Source organism: Siniperca chuatsi, linkage group LG22, assembly GCF_020085105.1.
Source record: "Siniperca chuatsi isolate FFG_IHB_CAS linkage group LG22, ASM2008510v1, whole genome shotgun sequence".
NCBI classification, from domain to species: domain Eukaryota; kingdom Metazoa; phylum Chordata; class Actinopteri; order Centrarchiformes; family Sinipercidae; genus Siniperca; species Siniperca chuatsi.
The window spans coordinates 7,261,405-7,273,921 of record NC_058063.1 but is presented as its reverse complement, the minus strand read 5'-3'; the positions used below and the strand labels follow the sequence as shown (position 1 = coordinate 7,273,921).

The window sequence follows — 12,517 nt, the reverse complement described above, 5'->3', positions numbered from 1 at the left end:
AGCTTTTTTGCAGGTTACTGTTGTGTGGCAGACATTGCGTGGGGAAAAGGTCTGGCTCACCTGTAGCCGCAGGAGTGGACTCTGCATCACCCAAGTGATCAAACTATCCCCCTTACGGGATCCTCTCCTCAACATCTCCAGTGCTCTCCTGGCATCTCCCAGGTGTGTCGCATCCGTGGCTAATTACAAGTCAGACCCTTCACCCAATTCATGACATCAGTTTTGACTCTCCAGTCTCTTCCTTCACATGCCCTGCTCAAACAAACTAAAATACTTATTGTAACATTAAAGTAATATTAAAAAGGAAAAGGAAAGTAATCTCTCGGTAATGCTAAAGTGCAGGTTGCGTCATTTGGGATCTATTGTACAGTATTTGTCGCAAACCTTGCAGAAGCCTTTTTTATTCACTAAAAGTCATTGTAAAATTCCTACAGGGACAGATAGTGTCTGGGGTCGTTTGAAAATGACACATTAACCTTTAAAAACTGCCACTCACACACAATGATTGATATCTTTAATATCAAAAGCACAATGGGATACCACTGAAGGTAAAATATATTTGATTTCATATCTTTTCAAACACCTAGCTGTGGATCGCAGTAGTTGTCCAAGGACTGTAAGTTCCAAAATGAGGGAATGAGCCAGAGAACTGTGAAGAGAGAAAGACTGACATTTTGAATAAAATTTTACTCTCACGGACTGCTACTACCTGCAAAAGCTAATGGGAGGCTGCCACAGCACAAGTGGTGTGAAATCCTTCTTGATGGATTGAAAAGTGTCTTTAGGGATCCAAAAGCTCGCCTTCTTGAGCATCTCAAAGGGTGTGGTGCTAACCAGGATGACTTTGGCATGATCACATTTAGACTTGACTGAGTGAAAATTAAATCAGATTTCCTTTGAACAGCATTTGCTTTGAACTCTGCCCGGGCATCATTTAGAGAAAGGTCTCATGGCACAATTTGATCGTGGAAATATGTGCAGGTAGAAATCCACCTCCCTGTGGTTAGTCCTAAACTTTGAACTTAACATGAAAAACTTCCCGGCACTTCATGCAACCTCTCATCTTGTTATGCACACACTTCCTCGCGGCAATGATGATGCATTAAAGACTTGAAATAGGTGTGACATGCACCAATGATGAAAACTGTTCTGTATCTTGCATGTTGCACACTTCTTTGCAAAACAGAACAAGTCTTTCATTGTTAATCAGTTTGGCTTTACAGTACATAAAATTCCAGCACATTCCTATCAAATTCCTGTGAAACACAGTAACAAGAATACATACAGCAGGTGATTTTGGTGAAGAAAATCTGTCTTTTCCTTCTCCTCTGCAGGAAGGTCAGAAGTCAGGTTCTTCTGCAGAACAGTGAACCCAGCTAGTAGAGATTCACATCCAGAATCACCAAGAATGCTTTGCGAGGCCATCTGCATATTTTTTGCGCTTCAGTTGCTTGAACTATAAATGGAGATTTTTCTTCTCAGTCTTAGAAATGTATGCAAATCAAGTTGTGGCACAAACAAGCCCAAGACGAGCACCGCTCATCCAAAAAGCCCCCTCCATCACCAATGGCAAGAGCAAATAGCGCGCTTCAGCTCTTAAAACTAATCCAGCAAGTCTGGCACCCGTACATCCTAAAGCCGCTACGTGACTGGAGCTTTTTCTGATCTGATTTGAGAATTTAAGATGGAAAACCCCTCACAATGTTTCTACAGCTATTTCTGATGTAGGTTTACAATGATAATAAGAGTCCATCTGAATGGTCAAATTGCACAAGGGAGTTTATGCCATTTTTGTTGAAATCTGTGGAAGAAACAGAAATGTGGGGAAATGTTGCAGTGTTTGAGAATCATACACAACCTTGAGTCTTGATTGAATTGAATTGAATTAAATTCAATGTGGCTTCATTGGCTTGGGAAACAGACGTTAACATTGCCAAAGCAAGTGTGAAATGTGCTATTAAAATATATATAGATAGGCCTAAGTAAGATAATAATAAAAATAATAATAATAATAATAATAATAATAATAATAATAATAATAATGATGATGTGTGTCTAGGTCATTCACTGTCCCTCAGGTTGTCGCATGTTGATGCATATTGGGCAGCAAGATATGCCCTGCACCAAACAAGAACAGTACAAAAGTGTTTTTTTGTCTCACCTATACTTAGACGTGGAAAGTCACTCAGCACATTTTAAATACGCACAACACTTAGTTATAATGTTGAAGTATTGTTTGAGATATTTTCCTCCAGTAGTTCCATATCGTGAGACTGTTTTAATCCACCACAACGCAGAGGGAAATATTGTACTTTTTACTCTACTGCATATATCTGACAGCATATTTACCTGACAGAATAAGGTTTTAATAAGTTAAACATACAATGAGCTTTTACGATATAAAACATTGTCAGAGTGTAGGCAGTATGACAGAATTGTGTTGGCTTCAAAGGAATTTTCATTTTAATAAAATATTCTACAATAGCTGTTTTATGGTAGTGCACAGTTAGTAATACAAATGTTTATTTTTGTACATTAAATTTTTAACTGTGCTCAATATGCAATGATTGTTTCATCATTACTTGACTGGCAGTGCCTTGGGCTTTGTGTCCCTTCACATAAATTTCCTCCTTTTAAAGAGTACAACAGCAGCGGTGTTTGGAGCTGTTAGACCAACTAGAAGCTAGAATACTTCTCACAGGTTTGTGCAATAGTCATGTAACACTGTGAAAGAAACCAGTCTTAACAATGGGTGCAAATACTTCTATACTTTCTGATTTGGTCATTTTGTACATATTCCTCCTTACACAAACTGTCTCCAGGCACCATGCTCCTGTGTCTTGCTCAAAGACACTTCAGAAGGGTAGATGATTGTGAACAAAGAACTCACAATCCTTCAGATGTGGGACTCTAACCACAAGACCACCCTGACACCAGTAACACAGCTTCTTTGTCAGAAAGTTCCTTCAGTTTCACGAAGAACTTGAAACCTAAGAAGATTTTTTTAATATATGAGGTTCCTGGTAAACTGGCAGACGAAACAATGGAAGGGTGTTTTGGAAATAAACTTCAATCATGACACACCCGCACACCAGTCCGTAGGGTTTGTTTTGCTGGGTTAGATTGGAATTTTTCTGAGAATGCGGTTTATGTAAAGTCTGCTTGGGTTTGTTTATCTGCTCTGGGTGTCTGTGTGTGAGTGTGGAATGTATTTGTGCACAATATCCTGTTGTGCTGGATTGGTGTATTGTTCTTCTGTGTGTGTGAATGTGTGTGTAAAAGAAAGGGACGCCTGGAAAAGTACTTTCACAGTGTAATCTGTTAATAAAAATGAAATCAGTGAGATAATCTACCAATTTTAGGTATTACAACCAGATTACTTTCACAGTTACCATTTCATTTCTCCACATGACAAACTAAAATTATTTAATCCCACTGCAAAACCTACATTGTGAAGTGCTATCATTGTGCATAACCACAAAAAACAGTACTCGTATGTACATTTTGTAAATTCTTACTACTTTTAATTTTAGCATTTAGCATTATATTTAGGATTTAGGCTCATTTATCATACACTAAGCTCTGCGCACTCCTTAGCAACTGCTACGTCTGTCCAGCTTTCTCTTTCGTCCCTTCCGTTAAAACTATATGTGAAGACAGGAAAAAAACTAAAAGCAGTCAGGAATAATGATGAGATCTTTCTAAAGCAGCTGAGGATCAAATTTAGAGGCAAAGCTTTTTAATTGAACACAACCTACTTTGTTTATTTCCTACGGCCTCAGTTGTGTGTATGCATAATGGTGTGTGTGTGTGTGTGTGTGTGTGTGTGTGTGTGTGGAGAGGGTGGGGGACATTGGGGGAGTTGTTTGCGTGACAAGCAGAGGCATTACAGAACTTGCTTGTCTCCAACAACGAGGGCTGCAGTGGCGCTCTCCACCCAGGAATATTAACAAGTTAATCATCTGAAATTAACGCTGTTATATCCTCAAGCCACCCCACCACCACCACCACCACACACACACACACACACACACACACACCCCACTGTGCAACCAATCATTTTCTAACCGTTTTCCCATCCCTCCTCTCTCCTTCTTTCTTACTCTCTCCATCAGCTCTGTATTTGCAGATCGCAGCTGCACTTGTCATCAGGCCTGTTATTAACTGTAACATTTTTCTCACTCTGAGATGGAGGGAAAGGTACAGAAAGTGAAAGATTCCGAGAGGTGGGGAGAGTGAGAGAGCAGGAGCAGGAGAAAAAAAAAGACAAAAGACGAGTGAGAGTCAGGTGGTGAAAGAAAGAGAGATTGAATTAGACAGAGAGCAGAGAATGGTGGAGGGATAGAGAGGGGCAATGAGAACAATCTTGAGGCACAGAGAAAAAGCTGCCAGCATCAGTACTGTAAAATCATGGATTTTCTACTGATAATTCCTCCTCTGCTGAGGTTTAATTACTCTCTGGGAGAGCTATCTGTCCGCCTCCAGGTCTGGCCACACACAGAAAGGCCTTTGCATCCAATCAAACAGCTTGACCTTTTAACCCTTCATCTCTTCTCCAATCATGACATGACATTTCAGGTCTGTCAGGTGCGAGCCATCCGTGCACTCTGTGCAGCTCTCCTCCTCAGGGTGTTAAGGCACTACACTACATTAATCACAGTGACATTGTAATCACAGCGGTTTTACCCTGTTTCAGTATGCAGATTCCTGGGTATATTTCTTTGATTTAGAGCGTTGTCTCCCTCTCTCTCCTCTTATCCTTGACCTTCGCTCATTCCCATGGTAACTGCGTCTTACTTGAGGATTGTTTCGTTGGTAAGTCAAGTGGGCCAATCCTTGGGTTTTAAGTTACGCATCAGCGGCGAAGCTTTTCAAAATCTAATTTGGAGGATTATCTCTCTATTGATTTCACTTAAAACTGATTCTTTTCTCTTTCCATCCTTCTGCTGTGATAAAGTATCAGGGAAGGAAGCGACGTGTGTGTTTCTGTGTGTGCGGCGTATCAAGCTTTCCTTCCTCGACGGAGTTGAAGAGGAGGCTCAGCCGTCTCACTTGGCAAAGCACAGAGAGCACGCAAGAGTGTGCATGTTCGTCTTTGTGTGCTTGTGCGTGTGTCGTTCCAACTTTTGGCGCCTATCTGCATCTGTCTGTGTGTGTTCATGCGGCACACACACACACGGCTATCATCCTCCATGGCATTAATATTCATCTGTGTGTGCATTGAGCAGAACAGATTAGCAGGAGTAATGATGAGCATGTAATGATAAGGGGACCACAGCAGTCCCGATAGTCTAAACAGGCCTCCTTTAAACCCGACTGGAAAGAAGCAAGCAAACTCATTACGGCTTAACAGCCATTAGATTAGCATTAGTTCCTCTTTGAAGGGAATATTGCTGCTGGTTTCCATGGATTAGCAACAGTGGTGAGCCATTCAAGGAACATTATCACTACTGGTTTGGTATTGGTTGGTTATTGGTTGGAGTTAACGATTTGTTAAGCTACTAGCTTCTTAGATTAGACTAGAACCACATACCAGTCATCCAGGTACTCTACAGGTATATATACAGGCCTATATGTTTTATGATTTACTTTTTGATAGGATTATCATTCCATTCATAGGTTACTGATCTAACGTGTTATTTGGTGGCCTGGGTGGGTTTCACTGTAGTACCATTTTGCATCACTTTGGAGAACAAGACTAGTTTTTTGGTCACCTGATTAAAAGCACCAGCTACAGTATGCTAATCTAAAAGACACAAACAGGAATGAAGATTAAAAGAATTTTGGCTGCTTCAGTTACATTGTTTTACTTGTTACATAAAAAAGTGGAAAAGTGCATCCTGTTGTGCCCTGCACGCTCCACCCACACGTGTTTTCAATTACTGTTGCTGATTAGACCTCTGGGTGGGTTTAAGTTGGGTGGAGCTATGCAGGGTTTTATGTGATGCCACCAAACTCCATGCATAAATAAACATGATACAGGTGTAAGTTATCCCACCCGAACAGGTGCTACATAACTTACAGGAGAGTGAAGTAGATGTCAGTCAAGCACACTTTGTACATGACCACAGTCCCGAAGCGGTCTTATCAGGCAAACACCTGTGTGAGTGTACGTTAGGTGTGTAGGGGCTTTGTTTTCAGTGAGCAACGCCATTATAACAAGAATTGTTAGTGTTAGATAAATAGACATTTTGACACATCACAGTAGGAAAAGCACAGGTATAAATAATAATATTAATGATAGCTGAATTCCATTTAGCTGCTTGAGTTTTAGGGTCCTGGTATCGTGCATGCTGGCTCACTGTCACGGCTTACTGAGACACTTGAAGAGAACAGAGCCATCGTTAACGTTATTAGTTATTAACACCTGTGCTGTTATTAACACCTGTACTGTGACAAGTTCAAATGTGAAGAAGGCCTACAGTCACTGCAGGAAATGACAGAAACAGGTTTGAATTTGAAACCAGTTCTCACTTCCAAAGCATTATTATATTATATTATTGTTTACAAGCAAGTTATGATTATGGTTTATGAGATTATGGTTGAAAACTTGCTGCTTAAGTGTATTAAAAAGGGGAAGAAAGGGGAAGGAAAATGACAAAATTGCAGCAGAAGGAAGTAGTGGCACTGAATGAAGGTGTTCGGTAGATTAGCAGCCTTAGCAGGTTGCTGGTGAATGGATGTTTACTGTTTGCCAACCTTCATTGTACTTGGCCTACCAGGATCAATGCCAGTGTGTGGCAGTGCATAAGATTGCATACGGACATGTGTTGGTGTTTGTGTAGTTGGGGTAAATGAATGTGTGTGCGTATCTGTGTGTGTGTGGCATGTGATCTTCTCTCACACATCACAGATCAAAGGGTAAAGGCAGCTGCCTGGTCATCTCATCCTAGGCCACCCTGGTGGCACACCATGTTCTGGAAGGGCCTTAAACACACACACACACACAGATACACATACACAACCGGATGAAACTAATTTTGGAAGAGCGCAAAAGACGCTAACAGTTACCATAGAAACATGCCACAAAGCTAAAGAGAGAGGGAGAAATAGAGGAGGAAGAGGGGTGTTAGAGAAGGAGACAGAGAATGAAATCAGCTCTGTCAATACGTTGCCAAGCAACACTCAACACTAACGAAGCTGGCTTTGATAACTTGTTGATAACACCAGTGGGAGAGCCAGTGTGTGTGTGTGTGTGTGTGTGTGTGTGTCTGAAATGGCAGTGTTATTAGCAGAGGCAGTGAAAGAGCCCCTGCTGAGACAAGCCCATAGCAGAGATAAGGGGAGAGACCTTCTATTAAAGGCAGGGTTACTAGTGGGCCTCAGGAACTCACACACACACACACACACACACACACACACACACACACACACACACACACACACACACACACACACACACGGTAGCAGAACAAAAGACCTCAGCAGACCCTCACACAATAATGAATCACACAACAGGACCAAAAGAGTGGTGCTTAAACATTTTTGTTTGTTTTTTTTATTCAACCTTTTTTTCCAAACCAGGAATGTACTAGTTTTTTTCCTCTCCTTAGAGGTGTGTTGGAGGGGAGGGGCAAGGGCACAGGGGGGAGGGGTGGGTGGGTGGGGGTGGGTGAGGTTCAGGGGTCGTCGTGATGAGTAGGCAAGGGGGTAAGGAGGAGAGAAGAAGAGGAGTAGAGGACACAAAAAACCCTTCTCACACAGAGGTGTCCCAAATACAAAGTCTCAACACGTTACATACGAGAGCCACCTCACTCCGCGGCCTCCACTTGCTGTCTATTGGCACAAAGAAAGACACACTCACACACATGTACACACATACACACACTTTCACCAATGGAGAGGTGAGGGAGCTCGGCGGTAGCTGCTTTTTTTTTTTCTCTCTCCCCCGTTCCATAGAAACAGCACTTTCTTCTTTCTCTTTTCAAAATGACAACCAGTGGCTGTGTCCGTGGTTTTTAGAAAAGCCAACACGTTGAGTCGACCAGTCAAACACAAACAGTGAGAGCCAGAGACAAAACTTTGAAATAACATCGATATGAAAATCAAACAAAAAAAAAACATTTTCCAAGAGATACTTGACATTTTGCTGAGAGGGAGGGGGGAGAGGGAGCGAAATGGACTGAAAACAGGGCAGTGGCTTCTTTGTCAGAGTTGACGCCGTAAAGTCCGAGAAGTTTCGTTTTCCCCCTCGCGGCAGCAGCCATTTTTGAACAAAATACTGTCATTTTAGAATGGAATGCTCCAAAGAGTTGCAGAAGTTGTTGAAGAGAGAGATACAGACACTTCATTTGGCTTGGAGGATATTTTAGGTACTCTGAGCATGTTTAAATAGACATAGACTTAACAGCATACATAAAAAACACAAGCCGGTAGTTGTACAAAAAGAAGAATTTGAGGCGTTTTCCCCCTCATTTCATCTTTGAAATCAATTTTGATACAGTCAAATACAATCCAAACTCATTCATGGTATAAAAACATATCTGAACAGCATCATCATGTGTTGAACAAAGTCATTTCAGACGAATGTGACACTTTATGAAAGATATCTCATTATATGATGTTAGATACTGATACAAAACACAGTTGAGAAATGTTGTAAGGTCCAGATTTAACACTGGCTTCACACAAAAAACATGGCTACATCACTGGAGGCCTTATGTGTGTGTGTCTGAAAAAAATAAAAGCTTAAGAGCTCCACTGCCACCGAGTTTACATTTAAGCCATAAACATGTTTGAGCAACACAAAACAGCTTTTTTAGTATGCACATGTGAACATATTGCACCTCTGAACACAGCGTTGTGTTACTGCCCTCTAGATTGAGGTGCTGGGCACTAGCGTGTTTGTCTGAGTGTGTGTGTGTGTGTGCGTGTGTATGTGAGGGTGTGTGAAAGAGAGGAGAAAACACACCGCACACAAACGTTCTTTTTATCCCTCCCATGTCCATCGGGTTAGTCTTAATCATGGAACTACAGAGTCATATGAAAGCAATCAGCATTTTTGTCGAGTGTGGGTGAAAGTGTGCATATGAATGTGTCTGAGAGAAAGCAAGTGGGAGCGAGAGAGAATGTATGTCACTCAATGCAATCAGTAGGCATTTGTGACAGTCATTAAAAGGTGTGAAATTTGTGTTAGGTTGTGTGGGAGGGTGTGTATGTGTGTGTTAAACAGAGAGAAACAGAGTGTACTGACTGCCTGGGGGGATTTCTCTTGTGTGTCCGCAGCTAGCAATGCACTGTGTGTGCCGTTATAAGAAATGAGAGTGCGTGTGTGTGTGATACACAGAGATACATTTCAACACAAATGTTGGCGGAAAGGACGAGCAAATCTGGAATGTGCCACCTCACGTTAACGTAAAGTGTGACTGAGTCACGGTAGATGTGTGTGTGTGTGTGTGTGTGTGTTTGTGAGAGAGAGAGAGTGTGTGTGATGAGATCTCTCCTTTCCATGGTTAAAGTTCAGCTCCTCCGAAATCCATTTTGGCTGTTGGTCCATCACCTCTGTTCAGGAGGCTCAGACCCTCCTTTCAAAGAAAAGGTTTCTCTCCTTCACCAGCCATTCTTTCATCTGTTCTCTCCATCCGTTCTTCCTTGGGATCCTTCATCTCTCACTCCTGCTGCTCCCATCCTCCCCTTTCCTCAGCTTCTTGTTCTTTAGTGTACAATTCCTTCACAGTCTTTTCTTTCCTCGTTTCCCTCCCTCCCTCTTTTTTTTTTTAAAGTTCTGCATTCAGATGCCGCTTTATTCCTCCTCCCCAGACAGCACTCTCTCTCGCCCTGTTCTTTTTCCTTTATTCTTCTTTTTCATTTCACCCCCCCGCCCCTCACTTCTTTTCACTTCTGCGTTAAAAAAAGCGTTTGAAAAAAAAAAAACTTTCATAGATGGTTCTACCTCAACACTTCCACAAACGAGGTCTAAACTTCAAAACTACAGCATAGTACAAGGAGCTATAAAAATATACACAGAGTTCAAAGACCCTAGAGGGGTGGGAGGGGGAGGGGGAGGGGGGAAGGGGGAGTGAATGAGAGAGGGAAGAGAGGAAGAGAGACACAACCTCTGTTCGCCGGGAAAATTAAAAAAGGGATTAAATTAATATACAACGCAAAGGGAAAAGGAAGGAAATAAGGTCATTCTAAGTTGTGAAAAACAAAAACAGCAGATAAAAAATGTCTAGCAACAGAAGTGTAGTTCAACAGAGTGGGTAAAAATAATAAAACAATAGAAAACAGAAAAAGACATCTAGAAATTATTTACTGGATATTCATATATATAATCTATAAGTGTTGATAGCGATAAAAAATCTCACTTTTTTGATATTCGCTCACTATTTTGTGTTTTGGTATTTAAGACAAGTCTAAAGAACGCACACGTACACACAGTCACTCACGAACAAAGCGTGCACACACACAAACTAAACCCCACACACGCATATGCAAACTCATATGCAAACTTGCTGTACTGAAGCACACTCACTGCACACACACGTCTAATGTGGAGCAGCAGCGCCATAATTATTATCCAAGTCGTATGCACACTCACAGTCACACGCACACATACACACATTATTAAAATATACAAGATTCTGAGTGTCACCGATTGGTCAGACCTCCAGAGGCCTGGGCCTGGTCATGTGACCGCCACCCGGGTTTGCTGATTGGGCGCGTCAGAGGCCCCTATTTTCTCAGGAGAAACAAACACAAACAAACTAGAATCCTATTGGTGAGTTAGTGGCGGGGCCGGTCTCTGGTTGGCTGATGGAGCTCTGAGGGGTGGGGCGGTGAGCTAGGCAGGTATGGCCTCTGGGAATCAGAGTTCTCCGGCTAAGTGGGATCAGGGGTGTAGTTTTTTTTTTATTAAATTGTAGTCCTTTTCTCTTTTTTTCTTTTGTAAAACATCTCAAGTCCCAACACCAGATCCATACTCCTAGAAACAAAGTGTGTTGCCACAAACACACACACACATACTGGTGTTATGGGGACGACTCTTCAATTCAGCACGGGTGGCGCTCATTTAGCTCTGAGTTAACAAGAAGGGGGCACTCAGAGGCTCTTGCCCATTCGTGAGGGCCTTGTTAAGAAGGGCTATGTAGGAATACGACACTGCCCTTAACACACACACACTTGGTGGCCCAGTTGTGTGAGAATGGGGTTGGGTGGTTTATTCAGCTAGAAACACAACTGTGACAGGGCTCACGGGCAGTGAGTGGGGGTCCATGGGACAATACAGGTAGTATTGAGGGGTTCAGGGTCAGAGCTGTGATGGCGAGCTTTGCTGTGGCTTCATTTGGAGCAGGGGATTGGTTGGTAATGGGTAGAGGGAGGTGGATGTGTCCAGTCAGCCGGAGCTGCGGCTGTCTCATACTTTGTAGTAGATGTTGGCCGGGCTCTGAGGCGGCATCTCCTGGACGATGTAGACGGGATGTCCGTAGTCTCCACTCACCTTCTCGTAGTGCGGGCAGTAGGCTGAGTCCGATGTCCGCAGAGGGATGATGATATCGCTGGGCTCAGAACCGTTGTTGTTGGAGCTGGTGATGCCGCCGCCCCCTCCCCGCTTGGGGCTGGTGAGCGAGGACAGCGACAGCGGAGGGTGGTGGGTGTCCGAGTGCTTGGCGTGCCGCCGCCTGTAACACACCACGCAGATCACAGCGGTTACCAGCAGGAGGAAGGCAGAGCCTCCTGCGGCGCCAGCGATGAGGGCGATGTTGGAGGGTTGAAGGGGCCCATTCTCACCACTGCCCTCACCCCCGAAGCTATTGGCTCCTCGAGACTGGGTGGAGTTCCCTGCGCCGCCTGAAACAAATGATAGAACAATCTTATTCCAATATCCATAATATCGCAAGCTCGCTCCGTGGTTCTCTCTATCTTCGGGTTATTGTAGCCGTAATGACCTACCTTGCTCTGAGCTCAGTGACTAGCAACACAAGCACACATACGGACTCGCGCACTTAGCTATGGACACACACAACCATGCAAGCAAGTACATGCAAACATACCTCATCCCACCGGGTGCAAGGCCCCCCGTCAGGCTGGACTGAGTGGGAGCAAAGCGCTAATGCCAGACGTCGATTACACTCCCTTCTCCTCCTTCCTCTTTCTTCCTCCCTCCATTAACCCAACATGCCTCATTCTCCATCTCCATTATGATTACCGCCTTTCACCGGCTCTCTTTATTATATCCTCTTTTTTCACCTCTCCTCCTCCGCCTTCTCTTCTCTCTCCCCCTTTTTTCCACTTCTCACTCCCTCGTGTGTTTCATTTTTTATCACACAAGTTCAGACTTTGACGCCTTCTTTTCCCCTTGCCTCCCTCTTTTTTTTTATTTCATTCGAGAATTTCAACTTAGAGAGTGACATCCAACAGGTCCGAAATGAACGAACAAGTGGAGTTCCCTGCGCCGCCTGAAACAAATGATAGAACAATCTTACTCCAATATCCATAGTATCGCAAGCTGCTTTCAGTGTTCCCCTTTGATTTATATATGCATATTAATCATCGCGAGCAATAACACAGCTTGCTT

At 43.1% G+C, this 12,517-nt stretch overlaps 2 protein-coding genes across 2 annotated transcripts in view; both read right to left on the bottom strand.

Moving 5' to 3' along the window:
* The window catches only part of serpinh2 (serine (or cysteine) peptidase inhibitor, clade H, member 2), a 122,848-nt gene extending 122,769 nt beyond the window's left edge, over nt 1–79 (bottom strand). Inside the window, exon 1 of the mRNA XM_044184651.1 lies at nt 61–79. The gene's annotated coding sequence lies outside the window, so the exon portion shown is untranslated. The remainder of the gene's footprint in view (nt 1–60) is intronic.
* Nucleotides 80–7,467: 7,388 nt separating this feature from the next.
* The window catches only part of efnb3b (ephrin-B3b), a 79,040-nt gene continuing 73,990 nt past the window's right edge, over nt 7,468–12,517 (bottom strand). Inside the window, exon 5 of the mRNA XM_044184877.1 lies at nt 7,468–11,790. Within this exon, the coding sequence (XP_044040812.1) occupies nt 11,357–11,790 (434 nt within the window). The 3' untranslated portion in view covers nt 7,468–11,356. The remainder of the gene's footprint in view (nt 11,791–12,517) is intronic.